The following is a 19,907-nucleotide window of genomic DNA, read 5'->3' as shown; positions in this document are numbered from 1 at the left end:
TGTCACTAGCATGACTCGTAGGATACGTCCCTTCTTCCTTCGAGTCGCTTAGCTAGGGATTGCGCTCCAGTTTTAGGCAGCCCTCATTGAAGGCAAGGTGCAAAATGTTCAGTACTGGTTTTACCTTGATCTTGCGTCGGGAGGGATTTTGCCGGTTGTCTCTTTTGGTGGAACCTCGTTTGCTTGCATCTTGGGGAGGATCACGATGCTGATGCATCGCAATTTTTTGCTTCTGCATGTTAGTCGGTGATCCTTCGCTGTTTTCTCACATCGTACAACGCGTTGATGTAGCCCGAATTGAAACCTTTTTCCGGGAAATATATAATGTGTAGCTTTGCTGCTATTTTTATGTTTATGAATATGGTGCTTGGAGGCCTGCGTTTTGACGCCTTCAACTTTGGGTTTCTTGGCTTTATACAATGCAAGATTGGGTACATTGTAGGTCATTCCGCTGATGAAGGCGGCTCCTACTAACAGTCGATAGCTGTCCTTTTTAACGTATCTCCTATTTTTTCACTACGCTCCGGACTAGTGGCTAGGAACCGCAAGGTTGAATGTGCCTGTCGCTTCCGTGCTTTTCCTTCTTCTGGATTATTAGTCCAACGATCATACTTAAGGAGGTATAGTTCGGCAGAACAGTTGTGGCTTTGCCCCACGGAGCCTAGTTGTTGATCATGAGTTCAGATTTGAGGTGAGAATATTTCACTCCTACCATGCTGAACAAACATTTATTGTTGTTGTTGTGGCTGTAGGAAGAAGGAAAAGAAAATGCACGGGCCTGCTACTGGCTCCGTTGCTGAACCACCTCCGCTGCCTCGAGCAGACAGAAGAGAAAATAGAGAAGAAAGAAAAGGAAGAGGGAGAGAAAGACGCGCGCCGCAACAACAGCCGTCGTCCACCACCGAAACGGTGGCGGGTGCAATGACGGCTTACAGCAGATAAACCTTCGGTGGCAGGCTAGCCCCCGCCGCAAGCGGCGGTGACCTACCTGTCCCAGCCCCATCAGTGGAGTACCAACAAACCTTCATTTCTCATTTACTAACTACGTTCACTTAGCAGTAACATGGTATATATAACGAACGCTATTACTAGGACCATCGGGTTCGTTACAAATGGGTTTGACTCTGTATGAAACGTTTGCCATTTCAAAATGCCAGCGTCGCTTTAGTTCTTTGTTCGCTTGAAAATGAAAATAAAAAGAACTGGAATAAAAGGACATGGAAACGTAGGTGACAAATTTGGTGATAGGTGGGGAATCCACAAGGTCCTGGGGCTTAGTAAATATCCCAAATTGCAAACATGAAGCATCATTACCGAAATGTATTGATGTAGAATCTATATTCACTGATGTGTTTTTGAGCTTGTGTCTGGTGGCTACCGTGCCAGAAAGAGACAATTACTTGCTGCTAGTGAATTGTTGAAAACCTTATAATAAGCTTTAAACGTAAGAACTTGGCCCGCTTGCTATTTATAGGACAGAAGTACAAAAGGTCAGGAGCTCAGGTGAACGGTGCCGATGGTGTTTGATGTAAATAAACTTGACGGCTTGACGCTGAATTCTTTCCAACGTGGTTGAGCACTTTTCTTAGTACGTTGGAACCAAGATGTGCTATACTGGAGCACCGGTTGGACTATTGAAAGTGCGTAAGAACGTTTCTGCCTGATAAGGTGACTCCAAGATGAAGCCATTGCAGAGTTGAAACTTCAGCTTCGCTGTTTTCTCACCACTAAGTTTAACAGAGATACCCCCTGGCGATGTTCAGCATTGAGAGACTGGCACAGAGTTTGGTCATGCATTGTTGATTTGGGTTGGGTAGCCAACCAGTGCAGGGTAGCAAACCGATTTGTTTTACCGGTCAACCTCTCTAGCTTTCCTGCGCCTCATCTTCCTCCTCCTCCTTGGGTTTACAAAAAGGGAGGTAGCTAAGTAACAACTTTACTTATTACTGAGAGAACCAACTCAGAGTGCGGGGCCGAGGTGAAGATGGAGCAGGACGAAAATGAGCCCTCGGACTGCTATAGATGCTCATGGCACATTTGTGCTTCCGCAACCGTGGGGTTCTGCCCACTGTCCAAAGCTGTATCACCGGTGGCGATCTGCGCAGAGCCGCCTCCCATCGCTTCTGCTGTTGTGATTCTTGCCACAGGGGCATAATCTAAATTTGGCGGTTCAAAAAGATGTGACTAAAGTCAGATGGGGTGCTAGGACACAAGTGACACTAAGGAGAGGTTTCGCAATCGGGTACAACGAGAAGAAGAAAAGGGTCCGTGACGGTTGTTCTCAGCCTGGTTGATGAGGGCTCGGGCTTGGTTGCTAACAGTCGTGTTGCTTCGCTGCTCGCTGTGGGCAGGGGCTCAGAAAAGCGTGCACGATGATGTGATTAGGCGGGTGGATGATTCAAGGTTTTCAGCAGTCGGGGAATGGAATTTACTTTCGGCATAAGTTACTACTTGCTATTTTGTGACCTGACGAATTATACTAAGTGGTGGAGTAGAGTGTGCAGAACCTTGGCTCTAGCTTTCTATCTTTCTGGATCATGTGCTGAGTGGGGGTTTTCAGGATGTGGCGGGATGTACATATTATTACTAACAACGATGAGAGGAGTTCGGTGTAAATAGGGAGGTTTATCGAAAGTCGGGGATAGGGAGGTTTATCAAGAGTCGGCGCAGGAGTACTCGACTTGTATCAAAATGGGAAAGTCTATGATATTAGCGTACGGGTGCGCTTTTACCAGCTCTCCGAGAGTGTTGAATAGCCCTATAGCAGGAGAGATGTTTGGTAGGCTGCGCGGATGACGCAATTGAGTTTATCGGTCTCCGTGGGTGTGAGGTAGAGGTACGAGATGGAGTACGTGATTCTGCAAAGACAAAATGCCTGAATGAGGTAACCTGTGCCTGCTTCGCTGAAGTCATGAGGGCAGTTGAAGATGCGCTTAATTAGTGAAGCGTTATTGAGAACAGCAGTGTCGAATAATTTTAAGGTCTCAGCCTTGTAGCCGTTGTACGAAATATTTAGGCTTAGAATTTAGATTTTATTGAACCGGCAGCTGTCGTCTTTATGTCTTGAATGTAAAGGGTACCTAAACCTTTTGTTTAGGTGCATGAGTGGTATCGCGGTTGGGCTCCGGGTATTAATGTTTCGGGTCCTCAAGATGAGTGGAACAAAGCGTTAATATATACATTATTCGCAGTCATGGTACAAAGCAGAACAACATCTCACGGGCGTCGAAAGCAACTCGCTACACGCAATTTTCTTCGCACCGCGATGCCAGGAAAAATTCAACCGCGTCTCCTCCAGACAAGCAGCACAGCACTCAAAGGATGCTCTCGACGGTCTCTCTTCCCGAGCGACAGAACTAATGCTTATATAGGACAAGAAAGCGATGCCACTTGAATTGTCCAATACGGAGGCAGTAGTTGGCGGCGGCCCAAGAAGTGCAGCGGCAAGCGCGGCGGTCTCTCGCTTCAAACTGGAGAGGCGGAAAAGGAAAGAGGAGGGTACCCGCCATCGGTGCGGAGGTGCCAGTCAGTCTGGACCCCGTTCGGACTTGTCAGATGCCGAGGCTTTCCCTCAGTGCGCTGCTTCACGTCCGGCGCCCGCCGGCACCCGCTCCACTCCTGTCGTCGACCGCCGCTGGTGGAACAGCGCCAACCAGGTCCCATGATCATAACACTAGGAGTTCTGATCTAGCTGCCAAAGTTGTTAGAACAATGGTGTTGACATGCGTTGCAAATGTATCAGCGGCCATCCGCAACTTGTATTCGATTTCGCCATGGTCACCAACCAAGATCCAGATGCACATGCCCATAGCAGGAACTTTGAAGAAGCTCCATTCAAAAGTGATAAAATTAAATGTGAAAATAAAGGGGAACAAAACTTCTCAATCCGGCGTTCTCCCACTTCCTAACGAGAACGCTTCGGTTTTTACTACGTCTTTAGTAGTCAGAGGGATGTGTTGCAGCGGAAACGGAAGGCCCAGTATCTGTCTCACTTTCGGTGGAAACCTACACGTACAATGAACAACATAACGTTAAGGTGAATATATTGTCGGTTCTAATCTGTAGACCTAACTAGCTTCCAGCTCGACAAACAGATAGATGCTAAACGAGGAGCAAAATGGTATAACATCACCCTGAACATTGCCCAAAGCACGCCTGTGTCAGTTTCAATAAAAGTGACGCGCGTATTATTTTTTTTTTCTCATGCTTTTCTCAATTCTCGTGTATTGCAACGGTTTTGGGCCGAACGAGATATAAGCGCTATTACATAAAAATAAATATACTGGCTTGATTTGGTTAAATTTTTAAAGGCCCATGTACACTACATGCGGCTGAACGCTATCGCTACTACTTGTGAGTATTTTCAGTTGGTATGGTCACTGCATACATCTTTCACGCAAATGTCAACTATTGGCTTGCGCATAGGCCGTAATAAAAACATTTCGATAACTTGACGCCGTGAAACCAGAAAATGTGTCAGTGAAACTCCTCGAAACCTTTTTCAAGGCTTCACTGCATTAGTGAAGTTTAAGTTGGAAACAATAACAGTGCATCTAATGCTACCGAACTACAGTTTACTATGGACTAAACGATCGCATAGCCTGATCATGTTGCAATAATATTGAACGCTCGTGTGCTTCCCTCGTGAGAGCAAATGCTACGCTGAAAAAGAAAGTCGCTGAGAAAGGAACAAGTATGATATGATTCACATGTGCTGCTTTATTGTGTTTGTCCAAGGCGCAAATACACTCAGTGACACACAAGTATACATCAAAAAGCAGAAAATAGAGCTTTAAAGCCCAACTGGGCCTCAAAACGTTACCTCATGCACATAGGTCATGCTCTGATTCGAAATAAATCTATTACCAGACGTCTTCCTTTCATAATAAGCCCACGTATATTAAAGCGACTTTGCATCTATCACTTAACGCAAGCCTTGAACGTACATCGTGATTCTATGCACATTTGTCTTTTTCGGAGTGCGAAGATTTCTGCCTTCACTGGTGTTTATTCGCAAGTGTTTAGCAGCAGACAAGATAATGAATAATAGTTGCTGATACCGTCTAAGAAAGCTAAACCACTGGCATCATGCCTTACGAAAACCGTAAACGAGCGGTTAGAAGCGAGGCAGTGCTCATTAAAGCAGTTAAGCTTAGGTCTGTCACCTATCTACAATTCAGGCGCTTTTTAATAGGTCGTTTTTCTGATGGCCCTTTTCAGCACAATATTCTAGTTCTATACACAGAATGGAGTCTTATTGCATAGGGAGGAAATGCAGATGCCATAAGCAGCCTCCATACTCATCTTGCCCTTGGTCCTGGTTTTAGTCATCACATGCCTTTGTTATTGTTAATACTTCAGAGTAACCATATTTTTTATAGCCTAATAATAAAGGCAAGAGTTTTTGATACGGCAGGTAAAGTTAGTTGGCATTGCAGAAAATTACCAGCGATATATTTAACTGTGATTTTTCATTTGTGCTGGTGTTTGGCGCATTTAGTGCGAACATACAGTAATATGGATTTATCTATCCCACTGTAAGCTTTACGATGTTTTTAATAGACAACAATTTTGATTGCACCTTGTATAGACGAAACTGATGGTCATCGTTCCCTGCTATTTTGTCATCGTCGAGCTCTGAAGAACGATACAATGCTTTCACTGAATGCGAGTAAACGCGATTCGGTGCAACCACTGTTAAAGACGGCTTCTGTGATCATAAATGTGTATGTTGAGTTATGTTTACTAGATCTTCTTTGCTGCGCGTTAAATAAAATCTCACGATATACCCAACGGCACGGAATGAAGCTAACAGGTTCGCATTACGATTCCCTTCTACTGCGTGGGACTCGTTCGGTCGGCCGTGCCGTGCATGCAAGAGGCAAGGCCAGCGGCCTTCGGAGAGACGGAAAGGGATGTCTGTAGCTTTAGCCCGTTTAGGCGGTCACTGGCCTTCGCAGGGTTGGAGCGGGCCATCTGCAACTTCGCCTAGTGTTTCGTTATTCGCTTTAAAAGTGCGAACCACATTGTCTGGAAGCCTTCTTGCATCTTCATTTTCTTCCTATGCTCATCTGGTGCCCCTTATGTAAGTGCTCTAGAAGGCACCATCTCCCATTTTTAACATGTATAACGCACTGCATCACTCCCTAACTCCGATCAGATGTAGAACTATTTCAATGATTCTGTAAAGAAAGTTTGATCAGAGCGCGAAAGGTTGGCGCAATATAAAACCATCTGTCCGTGTGTCAAATAATTATTCATAGGCAGGTCTCTAACTTCTGCTGACGTTTGTATTACATGCAAGTAGAGCGCTGTGGGATATTTGTAGTCATTGTAATGCATGCGGTGCCTTCCTAGTGGTCTCACTTGCAAGCGTGGGACGCAGCTATGAAAATGCAGCCACTGCAAAGCTCTTGTCGGATGGCCATCATTCCCGAGAAAACTGCACTTTAGGAACAGCAGTATGCTGTAGCTGGGTTTCGTATAGCATAGACTTAAAGCCAGCGAACAAATAAGCTTAGCGCTTTCAATTTTTTCATCGCGGACTTATCACGCGCTCAAAGCAACGTCATATATGCTTATAGAACTGAATGAATGACGGGCCTTACTCAATAAAATTGTAGCGATAGTATCGAACAAACATTAGTTATATGTTTGTGCGCTCCAAAAATGTCTAGAAGCTAGGGAGCTAGAAAATGTCTAGGGTAGGGTAGCGTTTGCCATCGAGTTCAATGATTCAGCTGTTACCCGCGGGTCTGATCATCATGCGAACCTCTGGGTAAGAGTAATGATACAGACGGATCGTGCTACCTCGCACGCTCCACTCAATGCCATCGGCGTAGCTGTCGTGTGGGCCATTCAGGTTCAGGCCGTTCAGGTGCGCTCCATAGCAACGACTAAACCACCAGCCTCCGTGGTACGTGGCTGCACAGTTTGTGGGACCTACTGGATCGTTGTCGCGGTCGAAGGTGGAAAAGCTGTGGCCGTTAGCTTCCCCCATGGCGTCCCAACCTGCAAACGACCACATTGCGGGCAGGATGGAATTGCAGATTAGCACATTATCTTATCTTTTGGAAAGCGCATAATATCAAAGTCTATTTGTCACAGTTGAATTTGGATAGGATTGAAGTTTTATTTTTTATTCAGTTAGACTCAGAAAGTTTCCAAAACTCTCTGCCCGATACCTTTAGTACAAAATCCATATTCTAACCACTCTAACCTGACGCTGGAAAGATTAGGCAGACAACATATTTCGTCTGGCCTTTTGTATTTCCAGTGTCCCTATTTGTTTCGGCAATATGCAACCGAGTGCAAAATGGCACAAAGGTCAACATACAGCTTGCGTCTTCCACATATCATTGCAAACTGCTTCACCCAGTCTTCACGCAGTATTCCATCATCTTATTTGTCGGAGAGAATTCATCTTGTCTTTACAATTTGTGTCCTCCGAAATAGATGGAGGCCAAGATTTCGCCATTCAATTAGAAAAAACCCGTTTTCACAGTGGTGCATACAAAGACATTTCAAGAATGACCGTTGCATCCATTCTTCTATTTTATCTGCAATCAAAACCCCTCATCTCTGTAAATTTTGAGCGTTTTTAGTCAAGCTTAATAATGAAGTGAAATATTGCGAAACCAAAGTTGACGTTTCTAATTCGAATATGGCCTAATTTTGCTGCTCTTCGACTATGCCGAAAACAGTTTACGTGTAAGGTTGACTGCACCTTCTGGTCCCAAATGCTTCCCCAAATGAAGCTTGAAGAGGGCCTCCTCGTTGTCCACCTTGATGCTCTCGTAGTCGACCGACACGTTGTCTTCTGTGCTGTTGCTCAGCACAATCCGAAGAGTCATCTCTTCATTGCCAGACGTCAGAGCGTGCAGAGCATGGTTGCCTATGATGAAAAAAAAAACGGTTACAGCTAAGATCGATCACTAGCTGTATATTTTTATGTTCTTCTCATCGAAAGCTTTTTAACGACGATGACATTGTAGCGTAAAGTTCAAATTTTAATCCCAGTTAACTAATTAAAGGTAACTATTACGGCCTTTATTTAGCGTACTGCAATTGTATTCTATATATAAGTTATCCAAAGTATATAACTTGATGATGTGGCATAAAATTATTTTTTTTTACAAATAACACACTGGCTGTAAGGTATTTCATGGCCTTGTATTTTAAGACCCTGATCAATTGGGCCGTTGAAAATCAACAGACCCGACTTAAATGCGCTAAAACTGAAGCCTAGAGCATCCCCTTCGTCTCCGCAATACTTGACTTGAGTTTGCAATTCTTCCAGACTCTCAGCTAGCAGCACAATATCATCTGCATACATCAAACTCTTCATAAACTATTCTAAGATTGCGAGCATGACTTGATGTTGTAGCAATAATTTTGTTTTGTCTCATCATGTGTTGTTGTAATTCTTAATAGCCACAAAACCAGCCATGAACAGAGCCAAAGGGTGACATTCTGACAACGGTAACGCTATTTACTTATTTTCACCATAATCATTTCCTGCCTTTAGTGACGGCATGTTACCTTTAAGTTGCGTTCAGAGACACCTCTCAATAGCAATCGCAGTTTAACTCGCTGTGAGGCAACCAGTGAGGAAAAAGAAGTTGCGGGGCCCTACCGTTGAGAAGACGGAATTACGCGCCAGAGACGTTGATAGAAACGGAATCGCTTATTATCCTCCTGCGAAACGTTTTGCTCTAGCATATGTAGTGCAATAAATATCGATTACTAAACACTGCCTCCTAGTCTTTCTCTCGCCCCATTCACTGGGGCAGCAGAGAAAAACCAAAAGGGAACAAACCGATACCGCACACCACCTAAAAATGCGTCACCGAGGCATTCCGACTCATTTAAGTGCTTTCTTTGCCGCTCCCTCAACCACCACGGCTTTGATTGATTGATTGATTGATTGATTGATTGATTGATTGATTGATTGATTGATTGATTGATTGATTGATTGATTGATTGATTGATTGATTGATTGATTGAAACAACGTTTATTCCACATTTTTAATGCGCCAAAGGCGCTACGGTGGCAGTACATGCGCAATCGAAAAGCTAGCTCGACTCGTCGCTGTCTTCTGCAGGACGTGCATCCCGTTCTCTTTGCCACTGCCATTCAAAAGCCAATAACAGGCCCTTCTCAGTGAAGTCTTGAGTGCCCAATAAAATTCAGCGCACGATGGAAGAAAGATAGTCCAATGGCACCACGAGAACTATAGTTGCGTATGACGCGGCATTCAGAAGCAGCATCTGTACTGGGAGCTTTTTCTTGTCCCTCCTTTTTCTGGTGCTTCTATGGACAAGTTTAGCACATGCGCTTGATTTCGACAAATATTCTAAGGTCAGTTGCTTGAAAATACTTTTTAATGTGTGCATTAATAGTCTCTGGAACCGGAAAGCCTCCGCAGAAGGTGTCTACAAGGAGATAGAATTACCCAAGAACTACCCCATCGACCCCCGAAGCTTTATTTGACCAAACTTTTGAAAGAAAATTCGGGGCAATGTATGGCCAACTCAGTGGTGGCCAAATGTAGATTACCCACCCCCAAACTTTGACCTCGTCAGAATTTAACTAAAACTTGTACCTAACCTAATTTCGGTATGGCCAATCCAGTGGCAAACTGCAAATTTTGGATCCCTTGGATGCTCAACATTGGATCCCCTGGATGCCCAAAATTTGACCTCGTCAGAATTTCACCACAAATGCTGTCTAACCTAACTCGAAAATAACCAGTTCAATGGTGACCTCCGCATCAGGATAGGTCACCTCAGACCTCACGTATGCCTGAAATTTTAGGTCACCAGAACATAATAAAAAAATCTGCCTAAAATAATTAGACATTAGTCTATAGAACGTTCAGAAGGAGCCTCTAAATTTAGGCGGACCACACCCAAAGTGTGTACACCCCCGCAACACCAGAATAGAAATTTTAGTTTGTCAGCGTTTTGCCAAATTGGTGCCTAACATAAATTTAGTGTGGTCAACTCAGTGGTACTTCCATATTAAGGTGGGCCACCCCCCTTCATTTGCCCACCTAACCCAGAAATTCGACTTCGTAGAAATTTGACAACATTTTGTGTTCAACCTGATTTCTCTGTGGCCAACTCAGTGTTGACTTCCAAATTTAAGTGACCCACCCTCGAAGTTTGGCATGCTTGAGCCTTCTCTGCACGTGGAAGGCTATCTGCACTCTTGGATTTTGTTGATGCTGATGCATTTCTTTATAGCACTACCCTCTATCCATGCAATATTTCTGCTTGAGGAAGCAAGTGTAGCCGCGCAATTTAAGTCGGTAGCTGCTGTTTTTTCAGAACCTGGCTCGATGTGTGTAGAGATTTTAGGTTCATGAGAAATCCGGTTTATGTAGCGGTGCTGTTTTATATCTCTCAAGTTAGTTCCAATGTTGAATCCACAAAGCTGGATAGGCATTCAGAGCTGTGAGCACAGAGAAGCAGCGCTTTGCACAAGCTCCCACCTGTATCCTGTTATGGTACTAGTTGAAGGGTGTAATAAATGATTTCGGAATATTTTGCGCGATGTTATTCCCAGAGGAAGCTATCAAGCCCTATTTCCTACTTCATTCTGTTTATCATTTTTATTATAAGACAGTAACGCCAAGCATTATACACCAGTCGATGTAGTCGTTAGTGTAAAGTGGCATCCATTTAAACCAGAATACCTGAAACAGAAGCTAAAATACAAATACGCTATAAGCGAAAACAGGAACACAACTAGACCGTTTGCGTGTGGTGCTCAAGCATGTGCTGTGTGGGCTATCGGCGAGCACAAGCCGTCGGTAAGCTGCTCCGTAGCAGGTCGGTTTTGTGTTGCCACGTGCTGCATGATGCCGCATAAAAACCGTAAAAAATGGGCTGGGACATAATGACATTCCTTAATATGCGGCGGTTTGAACCAAGATCGTCCTTCATACTTCACGCCCTTGCAAGGACAACAGTCTCATTGGCCTTACCAAGTTTACCGATTTAACGCTATCCAGTCCCGTTTTCTGTTTCCTGAATCGCACCGCGTCCTCAGTGTACCACAATAAATTTTAATAAGTGTGATCCTCTATCGTCCGAGATAGCGCATTGATATAGGATTAAAAGCAATTCGTTGTGGCGAGTTTTGACGCACCAGCCTATACAGTATAGTTTCGTAAAACTGCTTCTGCTGCCTAAATGCGTAACGCACAAACAATAAATAAACTTGGCAACATGGTTGCCAAGCGTGATGGCTTTTCGCTATGTTTTCTGGCCATTTCCGTCTACGAGACCCCTGCAAAAAGCTGCAACATCCGTAGCCGGCATTTCAGCCTCGTAAACAGCATTTCTTGCCCATTTAGCGCGTAAGTGCGCATTTCTTGCATCACCCAAGTGCCGAAATTTTCAAGAAGCAAAATAAACCACGTATGCATAGTTGCAGTGAGACACAACGCGCGACACGGTCCCACACATTGCCACGTCTATCAACCGACCTAGCAGCGCAAAATAAGCGACTGCTGTTACTGCATTTTATCATGGGACGGCTCTGTAAATGTCAAGACAAGCCAAATTGCATTATAGAAGCACAGCCGACGCCCGCTGCTAGGCGGCGAGCGCCACGTGTCTTCTGCTGCACCACATTCCGTGTTCTTCTGCGTTCAGAACTTAGTTTACTTGCGTATAAAGCAGTATTGAAGCCTCCACCTGCTCGTCATGTGTTTAACGAAAACAGGCATGTCCTACCAAGGTAGTGCGTTTTAAAGCGGACTGAGGTAGAAAAGTTTCAGTCAGCGTGCCGCTGTTCCATGGGAGCGCCAGGCGAATTGTCGAAGATAATGGACACGTGAACACGTGTTGCCCCTGGCGAGTGTGGACTCTTCCAGGCTGAGCAGCTCTCTGGGCTCCTGCACTGCGTGCATTTGGAGCTCCCCTGTTGCTCCCACCATGGTCCAGATGAAGAATGTGCGCGAAAGTCTAAACTCGCCGATCGTCGCCCTTTCTGTTTGTTTATTTTTTTTTGCCTGATTTGTTCGGGCTTTCTGACCTTGTAATTTTGTTTTTATTTATTTTGCTCCTCTTTGCTGTCTTCTTCTTCGTGGCTTCTTCGTGGTACCGCTCCCAAAGTGCCGTATATTATGACTGGCATGCTCGAATTTTCCACCTTTCATTTTTGCATTGGCCCATCCCTCTTTTATATAAGCATTTTGTGCTCAATTTTGACGGTCTCCTTCTCTCTTCTCATTTGTACTCTTTTCCTCAACTGTTTTCCTTTTTTTTCTGCTCTGCTGTTTTTTATTCAATTGTTTCTTTCTCTACTAGCTTACCAACAAGCTTCCTTTATTTCATGTCTGTGTACTGTACACATTGCACTCCGTCTTCTCGTATGTATGTACTTCATTTTTTCTTCTCAGTCATTCCTTGTAATTCTATTCCTGCTCTTATTCGAGTTCGCTATTTGTTCCTTAATTTTCTGTTTTGCAGCTCTGCCTGACACCCTCCGCATGCCTACGTTCTTCTCTTTGGGCTCTCTTGTGGACTCGAACTGGAATATATGTGTTTGTTCTCCTTGAACAATGTCTTTGGACTTAGCTATGGTTTACTTTAACCCTTTCCTTCTGTTATTTTCCTTTCAGTTGGCTTTAAGACCGGTAAAACGTTTCTGATGCGGGCTCCCTTCAGCTTTCTTTTTCTTGTTTTTTTGTTGTTGTTTTCTGAGTGGTCAAATTAAATATGTCGCAGCGAAAACGGCAAGATTAAATAAATTGCAGGAAAATTATCGGCTCACGTATTTTGACTTGTACGTGGCATATACGATTTGTGGCATCTTCTTAAGCCTTTAAGCCTTTTCAGCCTCCCATTCAGCTGAGAACCCAGCTGTCCTGCCGGGGACGGAAGGCGAAATTCGATAAGTTTTGACGTCACAGGTGGAGCGATGGAATCGAAAATTAGATATACTACACTGAAAAAAAAATATTGTCAGGGTGAGTTGAGCAGGAATGAAAAGAATTGAATACGATCTAAATAACGGTGGTGGCTTAAAAGCGGTAAAGAGGAACCTAGGAATAGGCATAAATCAGATTAATGAACTCAGAAAGAAGGCGGCAAATGTCGTTGCAGAATCAATGAGGGAGTCAGAGTATTTAGGCGAAGTGATCACGACAGTAACGACAGCGGCATTAGTGCATACCAATCACGACTTTTGAGGTTAGACAAGAGAGAAGTGAAGAAAGCATCCGAAGCAATAAGAAGTGTAAAAACAACTCATTGCGATCAGGTAACAGCTATTTCTTCAACGAGGCTTGAGAGGTCGTGTCAGAAAAGTGGCCACCCTATAAAATAAAGCATCGCGACTTAGACATATCACAATCTTGGTAGAACGTTAAAATTATGTCCATCAATAAGAAATTGCAACTCGAGGACTTGAAACATTACATTTTCATCATATCATTTTTTTTCCCTTAAGGACCCATAGGCGGTTCAATACATAAGAAGGGAGCAAAAAAACGAAATCACAAACAAGAGGAACATTTGGAGTATAGCAGTGAAGGCAAACATATAATTGTTAAAAGAGCATTATAAAACGAAAGAGTGAACAATCATAGATGCATTGAGGCCATCGCGCCATATGAAGAAGAGGAAAATGGGAACACTGTTTCGCATATAAAGAGCTGTTAGCTTAATACCCGATAGGAACAATGTATTTACTAAGGTGTTCGCTAATTGAACCAAAGCAGCCCTCGACTTCGTTCAACCATAGGATCGACAGACACATATTCAAGACATATCCACGCCATCAAACAGATGATAGAAAACTGCTCAGAGCGTCTCTAGCGTGTATCTATATATAGCATCGGTAGAATACGCGAAACATTTGACTCATTGCAAATCTGGTCAGTCATGCAGGCTTTTACAAATCAATTTGTTGATGGCCATATGTAAAATTTACTGGAAGACATATGCAAAGGCCGCACGGCAAGCAAATCACCCGCAGAGAGGATAAAGAAATCCTCCTAAAGAAGGAGATTAGGCAAAGAAACATGTTTGTTTTATCCTTCATGTGTCCATTTTCTGTCTCTGCTTCCTTATCCTCAGTTGACGAGCGGAAGTATCCACAAATCTATATTGGAAACAGCTACCCTAAGCGGCCTTTGAACTTTTTTTATTCTTTGAACTCTGTAAAATATTCATACCTCTTCTAATACTTTCTATTTTAGGGGTAGGCATAGTCAGCAATCCATAACAAAACTCCTCACTTTCTCTCTCATCCTATAACACAAGAAACGGGATTGCACATATTAATCGCCCAAATTCGTGTTTCCCAAAAGGTATCCGCGAAGGAATTTTCGGTGCCAACGCACGAAAAAAAAATAAAGGTCGTGCGATAGCGCTTTCTTGGCTAGAAACAGTTTTGCAGGGTGAAAAGAGCGCCGGTTAAAAAAGGACAGTTTCTCGAAGCAAAGAGAAATAGCGTGCGCTAAATTGAGGAAGGGCGAACGGCCACGGTGTTTGTTGATGCCGGTATTGGTGAAGCTGTAGCTCTGGCTGCCCTGCTGAACGGAGCTGTGTTCGACGAGCGAGCGACGCGACGATGAGAGGCGACATGCATAACGGCGCCGAAGGCGCAATGCCTCTTTCTTACTTTATTGCCTCATCTTTGTCGCCAGCAAAAGTGTCACGCTTTTGCGGCGGCTCTGATGGGTCGAGACGGGATGACGTCATGGAGGTTTCGACCAATCACAGAGCACCACCACAGTATGCGCGAATGCGTGCCTTATATGGCCATATGCCAATCAATTATCAATTACTAATTAATGACTCTATTCATTTACTTTAAAATACTAAATACTGATCAATTACTAATTAGCAATTAAAGACTAATGATATACTTCTTAATTACTATGTACTAAACATTGATTATTTACTAAGTACTCATTCTTGATTATATAATTATTAATTACTAATACTTACAGTTAATTACCTCATTACTAATTATATCGTGCATCGGGCAAAATCAACCAGACAACAGTAAACGTGCGAAGATACAAGGAGCACGATCTCGTCGCTGCCAAGCAGAATTCACTGAATGAATGCACTCGCAGAATGTGAAAGAGTAATCGCTCGCTTTACTAGTAGCAGCATGCATCGCTACATGTGCAACAGTCGCGTAACAGAATGCAGCACTCAGGCTCTCGCCTTTCATCACTTTAGAGTGCAAAGTCTCCTAGAAATTATTTTGCCTGTCCTCCGCAGGCCGTGGTGCACTGGCGCAATAAGTGCATTTTAAGAAGCTAGTTTAGCCTTCCCTAAATGACGATTCCGCGACCTGGACCTGTAACAGCGGCAGACGTCTGCACTAGTCTCCCTCCCCCCCCCCCCCCCCCCTCCTCCTGTCTCTTCGGTTTCTTTGGCCCGTAAGAGGTCCCGACATATTCATGGCTGATAAGCCCTGCTCTAAGTTTAGAGTATATAATAATAACCTTCCAATAGAAGGATCCCCATCTTCTGACCTAGAAGAAAACCCAGGATCTTCAAGTAGAGTCATGTGTATTGTTGCCACTTCAAAGCCTTCCACGGCTCATCTGACGGTATCCTTCTGTTCATTTCTGCTAAACCTTTCCTGCAGAAAATCGGCATACTGTACGGCATGCCGCTTGCCCCCGCCTCTCCATCCCACCTTCCCAGAAGAATTCACTGTTTACGCAAAAGAAACAACTTTGGTGTTGCCGGTCAATAGTGGTAATTCCTTCTTGCCTACAAATTAAACTATACCGTCGCGTCCCCATAGACACCACGGAGGGCCGGAGAGCCACATGCTTTAATTAGCGCGTGGACCAAGTCCTGGGTATAGGATTCGTTCTCTTCTAGCATCCCGGTTTTGGTTCTAGTCGTGGTCTTCTCAGGCGAGTTCTCCTGTCAAGCTGCCTCGTTCGCTCAAAAATGGATCATAAATGAATGCTGGCAAACTTACCAATCCAGTACTCTGCTGATGGGTCGCCAAACCCGTTAGCGTACTCTGTCCAATTTCGGCGGAAGTAGAACACTTTGTTTCTAAACTGCCCTCTCTTTTGGATCACCTGCAGGCAAAAGAAACACCTAAGCATCTCTAAACATACCGCATGTGTGGAGTAAACCATGCAACTCATGAGGCCGTTCTATGCCTATAAGGCAAAACGAATGTCCTTTGGCTTTCTGTTGCAATTGAATATTTTTTTCTTTTTTTAGCCCGCAGAGCTAATGTTTGGTTTAAAACCGCAGTAACGCCTGCGACGAGATTGTTTAAACACGCCAAGCAACCAGGAATTTCCCAGTTTTAAACACAAATCCCAGGCTACTTCAGCTTTTCACTTAATGAGCTTCAGCTTTTCACTTAATGAAAGTCACTTACTGTACCGCAGAGTGGTGAAAAGAGAATACTTTAGGAAAAGGGCCTCACCGTCCAACCGCCACCGTCGGTGTCCATATCGCAGTACACGCTCTGTCCTGACGGCCCTGATGCTTTGTGGAACACGGTGTAGACGCCACTCCTGCGCTGCCCAGCGTACAACAGGTTCGTACAGTGCCTGGGCCGAACGCTGCCTGAAATGAATTTCAAGAAATAGAGCTTGCACAGAGAGCTTGAAACATTAAAATAGATGTCACCTCAAAAATAAAATTGTTGAATCTGCCACGCTGAAATAAATAACAGCTGCGACCCCCCTCCCATCTCTGGGTCTAGAGGTTTCTACCCAGTAACGCTTGTTTGCGTAGGCACTCTGTTTTTGTAATCTCGGTACAATGTTTTCCCACTTCAATAACTGCTTTTTGTTCCTGCTTTCTGTCATTTGCTGTTCTGTGAAATTGCTATAACTGTAGCTTCTTACCCTTCTCCCTGTCTCTAAGCCCCGCGTAGGTCAACCTCCAAAGAGCTAAGCAACCCCTGAAAGTGTCTTTTTAATGTAACACGTTTGATCTTTTTACCACAAATAATTGCGCAAGCATTAGTTTGGCTTCCTTCCTGTTTTGCCTATTTCCTTAGCTTTCCTCTTGATACCGCTTTCTTAAACTCTGCGATACCTTTTAGCGAGCGTCTTGTTACTGCGTCAAACGAAGCAGAGCCGAACACGTCCATTCAATAAAATGAAGTCTTTGTCTAAGCAAGTAACTTATACTCACAAAGAAGTTCTCGTTGTATTGTGTTGCGTTGTGTTATGTTGTAACTCGTTTACTTTCATTTGTAGACTTTTGGCGACTAGAGGTGAGACGCAGACCTCAACGTACATTTTGTAACAGAGACGCTCAGTAAAGATGGCATAATGCTTACCTTTAATTTCTGCAAGTAGTTTGTTAAGCTCCCGCACACGTTCCTCCGCCTGTTCAATGGGTAGTCTAGACACAGTAGCTGACTGTACAACAATAGCGGCAACGGCTGCCACCACGTAGATGCAGAGAAGCCAGCGTTCCATAGTGAGTGCTGGTATTGTTTGGTCTTGGTATTGCTAGGTACGTCTTGATATTGCTTGAGGTCTGTAAGCAATCGGAGTACATATACCCGTCACCAAAATTTTAATATCATTTTGCTTTATAATATTGGTCGCACTACCAATGACAAATGCCTCCCTTACTAATTCAAAAGCGGTAGTTGTACCGGTACCAGGAATCGTTCGGGCCCTAGAGATGGTCATAAAAGTTAAGCGGTGGCAAGAAAAATAGACTGACGTCATCAGGTGGGCCTTACTTGCACGCAGCAAGCCTAACATTCATGATGCCTCAGTGCATACCTCAAGAGCCGTTCGCGTCCGAGGTCACCACAAATTGAGAAAATCCTGCATGCCGTTCGTGTATAGGTACTCTCAACAGGCCAAAAAGCATGTGACCCAAGATCTCCTGCATCCGTATCGCTCTTGTGTATAAATATGTTGTCGTACAACAAACCGAGTGACGTAACAGAATATTTTGTCGCGTGTAACCTGTACCCGTTGTACAACTGTGCGGCCGTCTTGAGACTGAAATTTGTACCAGCGACATATGCACCTCCAAATGCATGCTTCGGAAGGGAGGTTTCGGGGTATATACCGCTTCTTGAAGTCACATGCAGCATTCCAGTATATGCGGCATATACACTCACATAAAAAGGCACACATTAGCAGAAAGAACATTAATACATATGGGAAACATCACTTGAGTTAATTTTACGTGTGGCAATGTACTGCTTTATAGTCATACCCGTCATACACGTTTGTTTAATTGTCTGCCAAGTTTATTCTTCAAGAGCTTACTGCAAAGAGCTTACGACACTAAAACGTTGAGACGACTCAACGTTGAAGAGCAGCTTGCTGACGAACCAATTATAAACACTTATGTGGGTTTTGACGAAGTTTTCCACAGCTACGGCGATAGCTACATTTGCAGTCCTTGTAATGGGAATGCTTTTAGCGCCTCATGAGCGCTGTAACTAGATTGTGCCACCAAAGCGTGTGCGCAGTAGTAAAGATCAAAAGTCGAATTCAAAGGTAAAAAGGTCAAAGTCAAACAACTGTCAAGGTCAAAGGTCAAAAGGAAGGATATATTAACAGATTGGCTGTCTCCACAGCAACGGAAGACATGTCACAGTGCTCAGCGGACTACATGAGACTGTCACAGGTAAGACTCAGTAATCATGGATCAAGACAACTACACTGTTGTCACAAAGTTTGTCTCAAAAGAAACCTATGAAATAACAGCTACAACAGAACTACACCTAAATGCTCTCTCAATGTCGCTGTTAACGGGTCCGATGTGTCTCCTTGAGCTTTTTTGTGACGCGTTTCATACAAAACCAATTTTAACTTTTAGTGATCGAACACTCGTATCACGCTATATCTCTATACTTTTTAGTGACATGCGGCGTTTGAGATGTTACAATGTGACATATCTTTACAGAGACAAATTGTCGGCGCACCAAGAGCCAGGCAGAAGCTAGTGACCTTGATAGAACTTTGAAAAAGAATGAAACACGTCGACCGCAATTTTCTAAAAATTTGCTTTTGGAGGCATTACAGGTTGAAGCAAGAAACACTGGTCGAGTGTTCGGGAAACTGACACTGCCCACAGCGGGATACATATCTAATCATTTCGAGCATCCGCGGCCAACAGACCCGCTCCTGTATGATAGAAGGTTAGAAGTGTCCAGAAGGTGGGTCACCATATAAAAAGCACTAAACATAGGGAGGAAGTCCTTCGGGGACTGGCAGCGGGACCCGAAGGCCGATGGCTGAGCAGGGTTTGTTCTGTGATATAGGATCCTGCATGTAAAACACGCTCACAGTAGTAGGAACCTGAGCATTATTCAGAGATATCTTCCGAGCTAAGAGGAGGCTTTCGCTACACAACAAGAGAGGCCAACGGTCAGCTTACCTAAACTCACTTGTGCACGTCAGACTTCGCTACTTCAAGCGACGAGACGCATTCTCAGCAGCGTACCAGGGCCTCGAGTGGAATGGGGGGCATCCTTAAAGCTTTTATAGTGTCGCTTGCTATCTGATAAAGTATCAAATTATCAGTAATGCACCGGCACTTGAACACCCTCAAATGGAAAACACTTCATTTCGCTATCTCAGCTAGGGGTATGTGAAATGTGAGGTTGGTGTCTCTTACTGTGAAGCCATTGCTTACTCGCGACACAGTGTCGCGATAGGACAACAAAACTAGACGCATATGTTGCCATTGAAATCTAACACTGCTTCGAAACGATGTACAAACAAAGGGGGTACACGCAATGACGCAATAGCCTGGAGGCATAGAGTTTCTTACTCGTACCTAGAGGGAAAACTGAGGGCGCTGCACTGCAGTCACCATGTGTGCGCTAAGAACCATGTGCCGGTATGCTACTTGGGACAGTCGCATTTTTTTTTCGGCAACTCAGAGTGTCATTACTAAACTGTCTCCTC

The 19,907-nt window shown here is 44.2% G+C and overlaps 1 protein-coding gene across 1 annotated transcript; it reads right to left on the bottom strand.

The window, feature by feature from the left end:
* Window positions 1-4,699: 4,699 nt before the first annotated feature.
* LOC146195926 (techylectin-5A-like) lies at window positions 4,700-19,446 on the bottom strand. The gene is made up of 6 exons (XM_084597963.1): window positions 19,375-19,446; window positions 17,303-17,505; window positions 16,436-16,578; window positions 15,971-16,076; window positions 7,727-7,894; window positions 4,700-7,011 (listed from the first exon to the last, which is right to left on the bottom strand). The coding sequence occupies exons 2-6, from the start codon at window positions 17,442-17,444 to the stop codon at window positions 6,737-6,739; spliced, it is 834 nt and encodes a 277-aa protein (XP_084454089.1). The 5' UTR covers window positions 17,445-17,505; window positions 19,375-19,446; the 3' UTR covers window positions 4,700-6,736.
* Window positions 19,447-19,907: the final 461 nt, after the last annotated feature.

Source organism: Amblyomma maculatum, chromosome 3, assembly GCF_055883805.1.
Source record: "Amblyomma maculatum isolate TAMU_Amacu chromosome 3, ASM5588380v1, whole genome shotgun sequence".
Taxonomy (NCBI): Eukaryota; Metazoa; Arthropoda; class Arachnida; order Ixodida; family Ixodidae; genus Amblyomma; species Amblyomma maculatum.
Note: the sequence above shows the minus strand (reverse complement) of the source record. Positions and strands in the feature narration are given on the sequence as shown.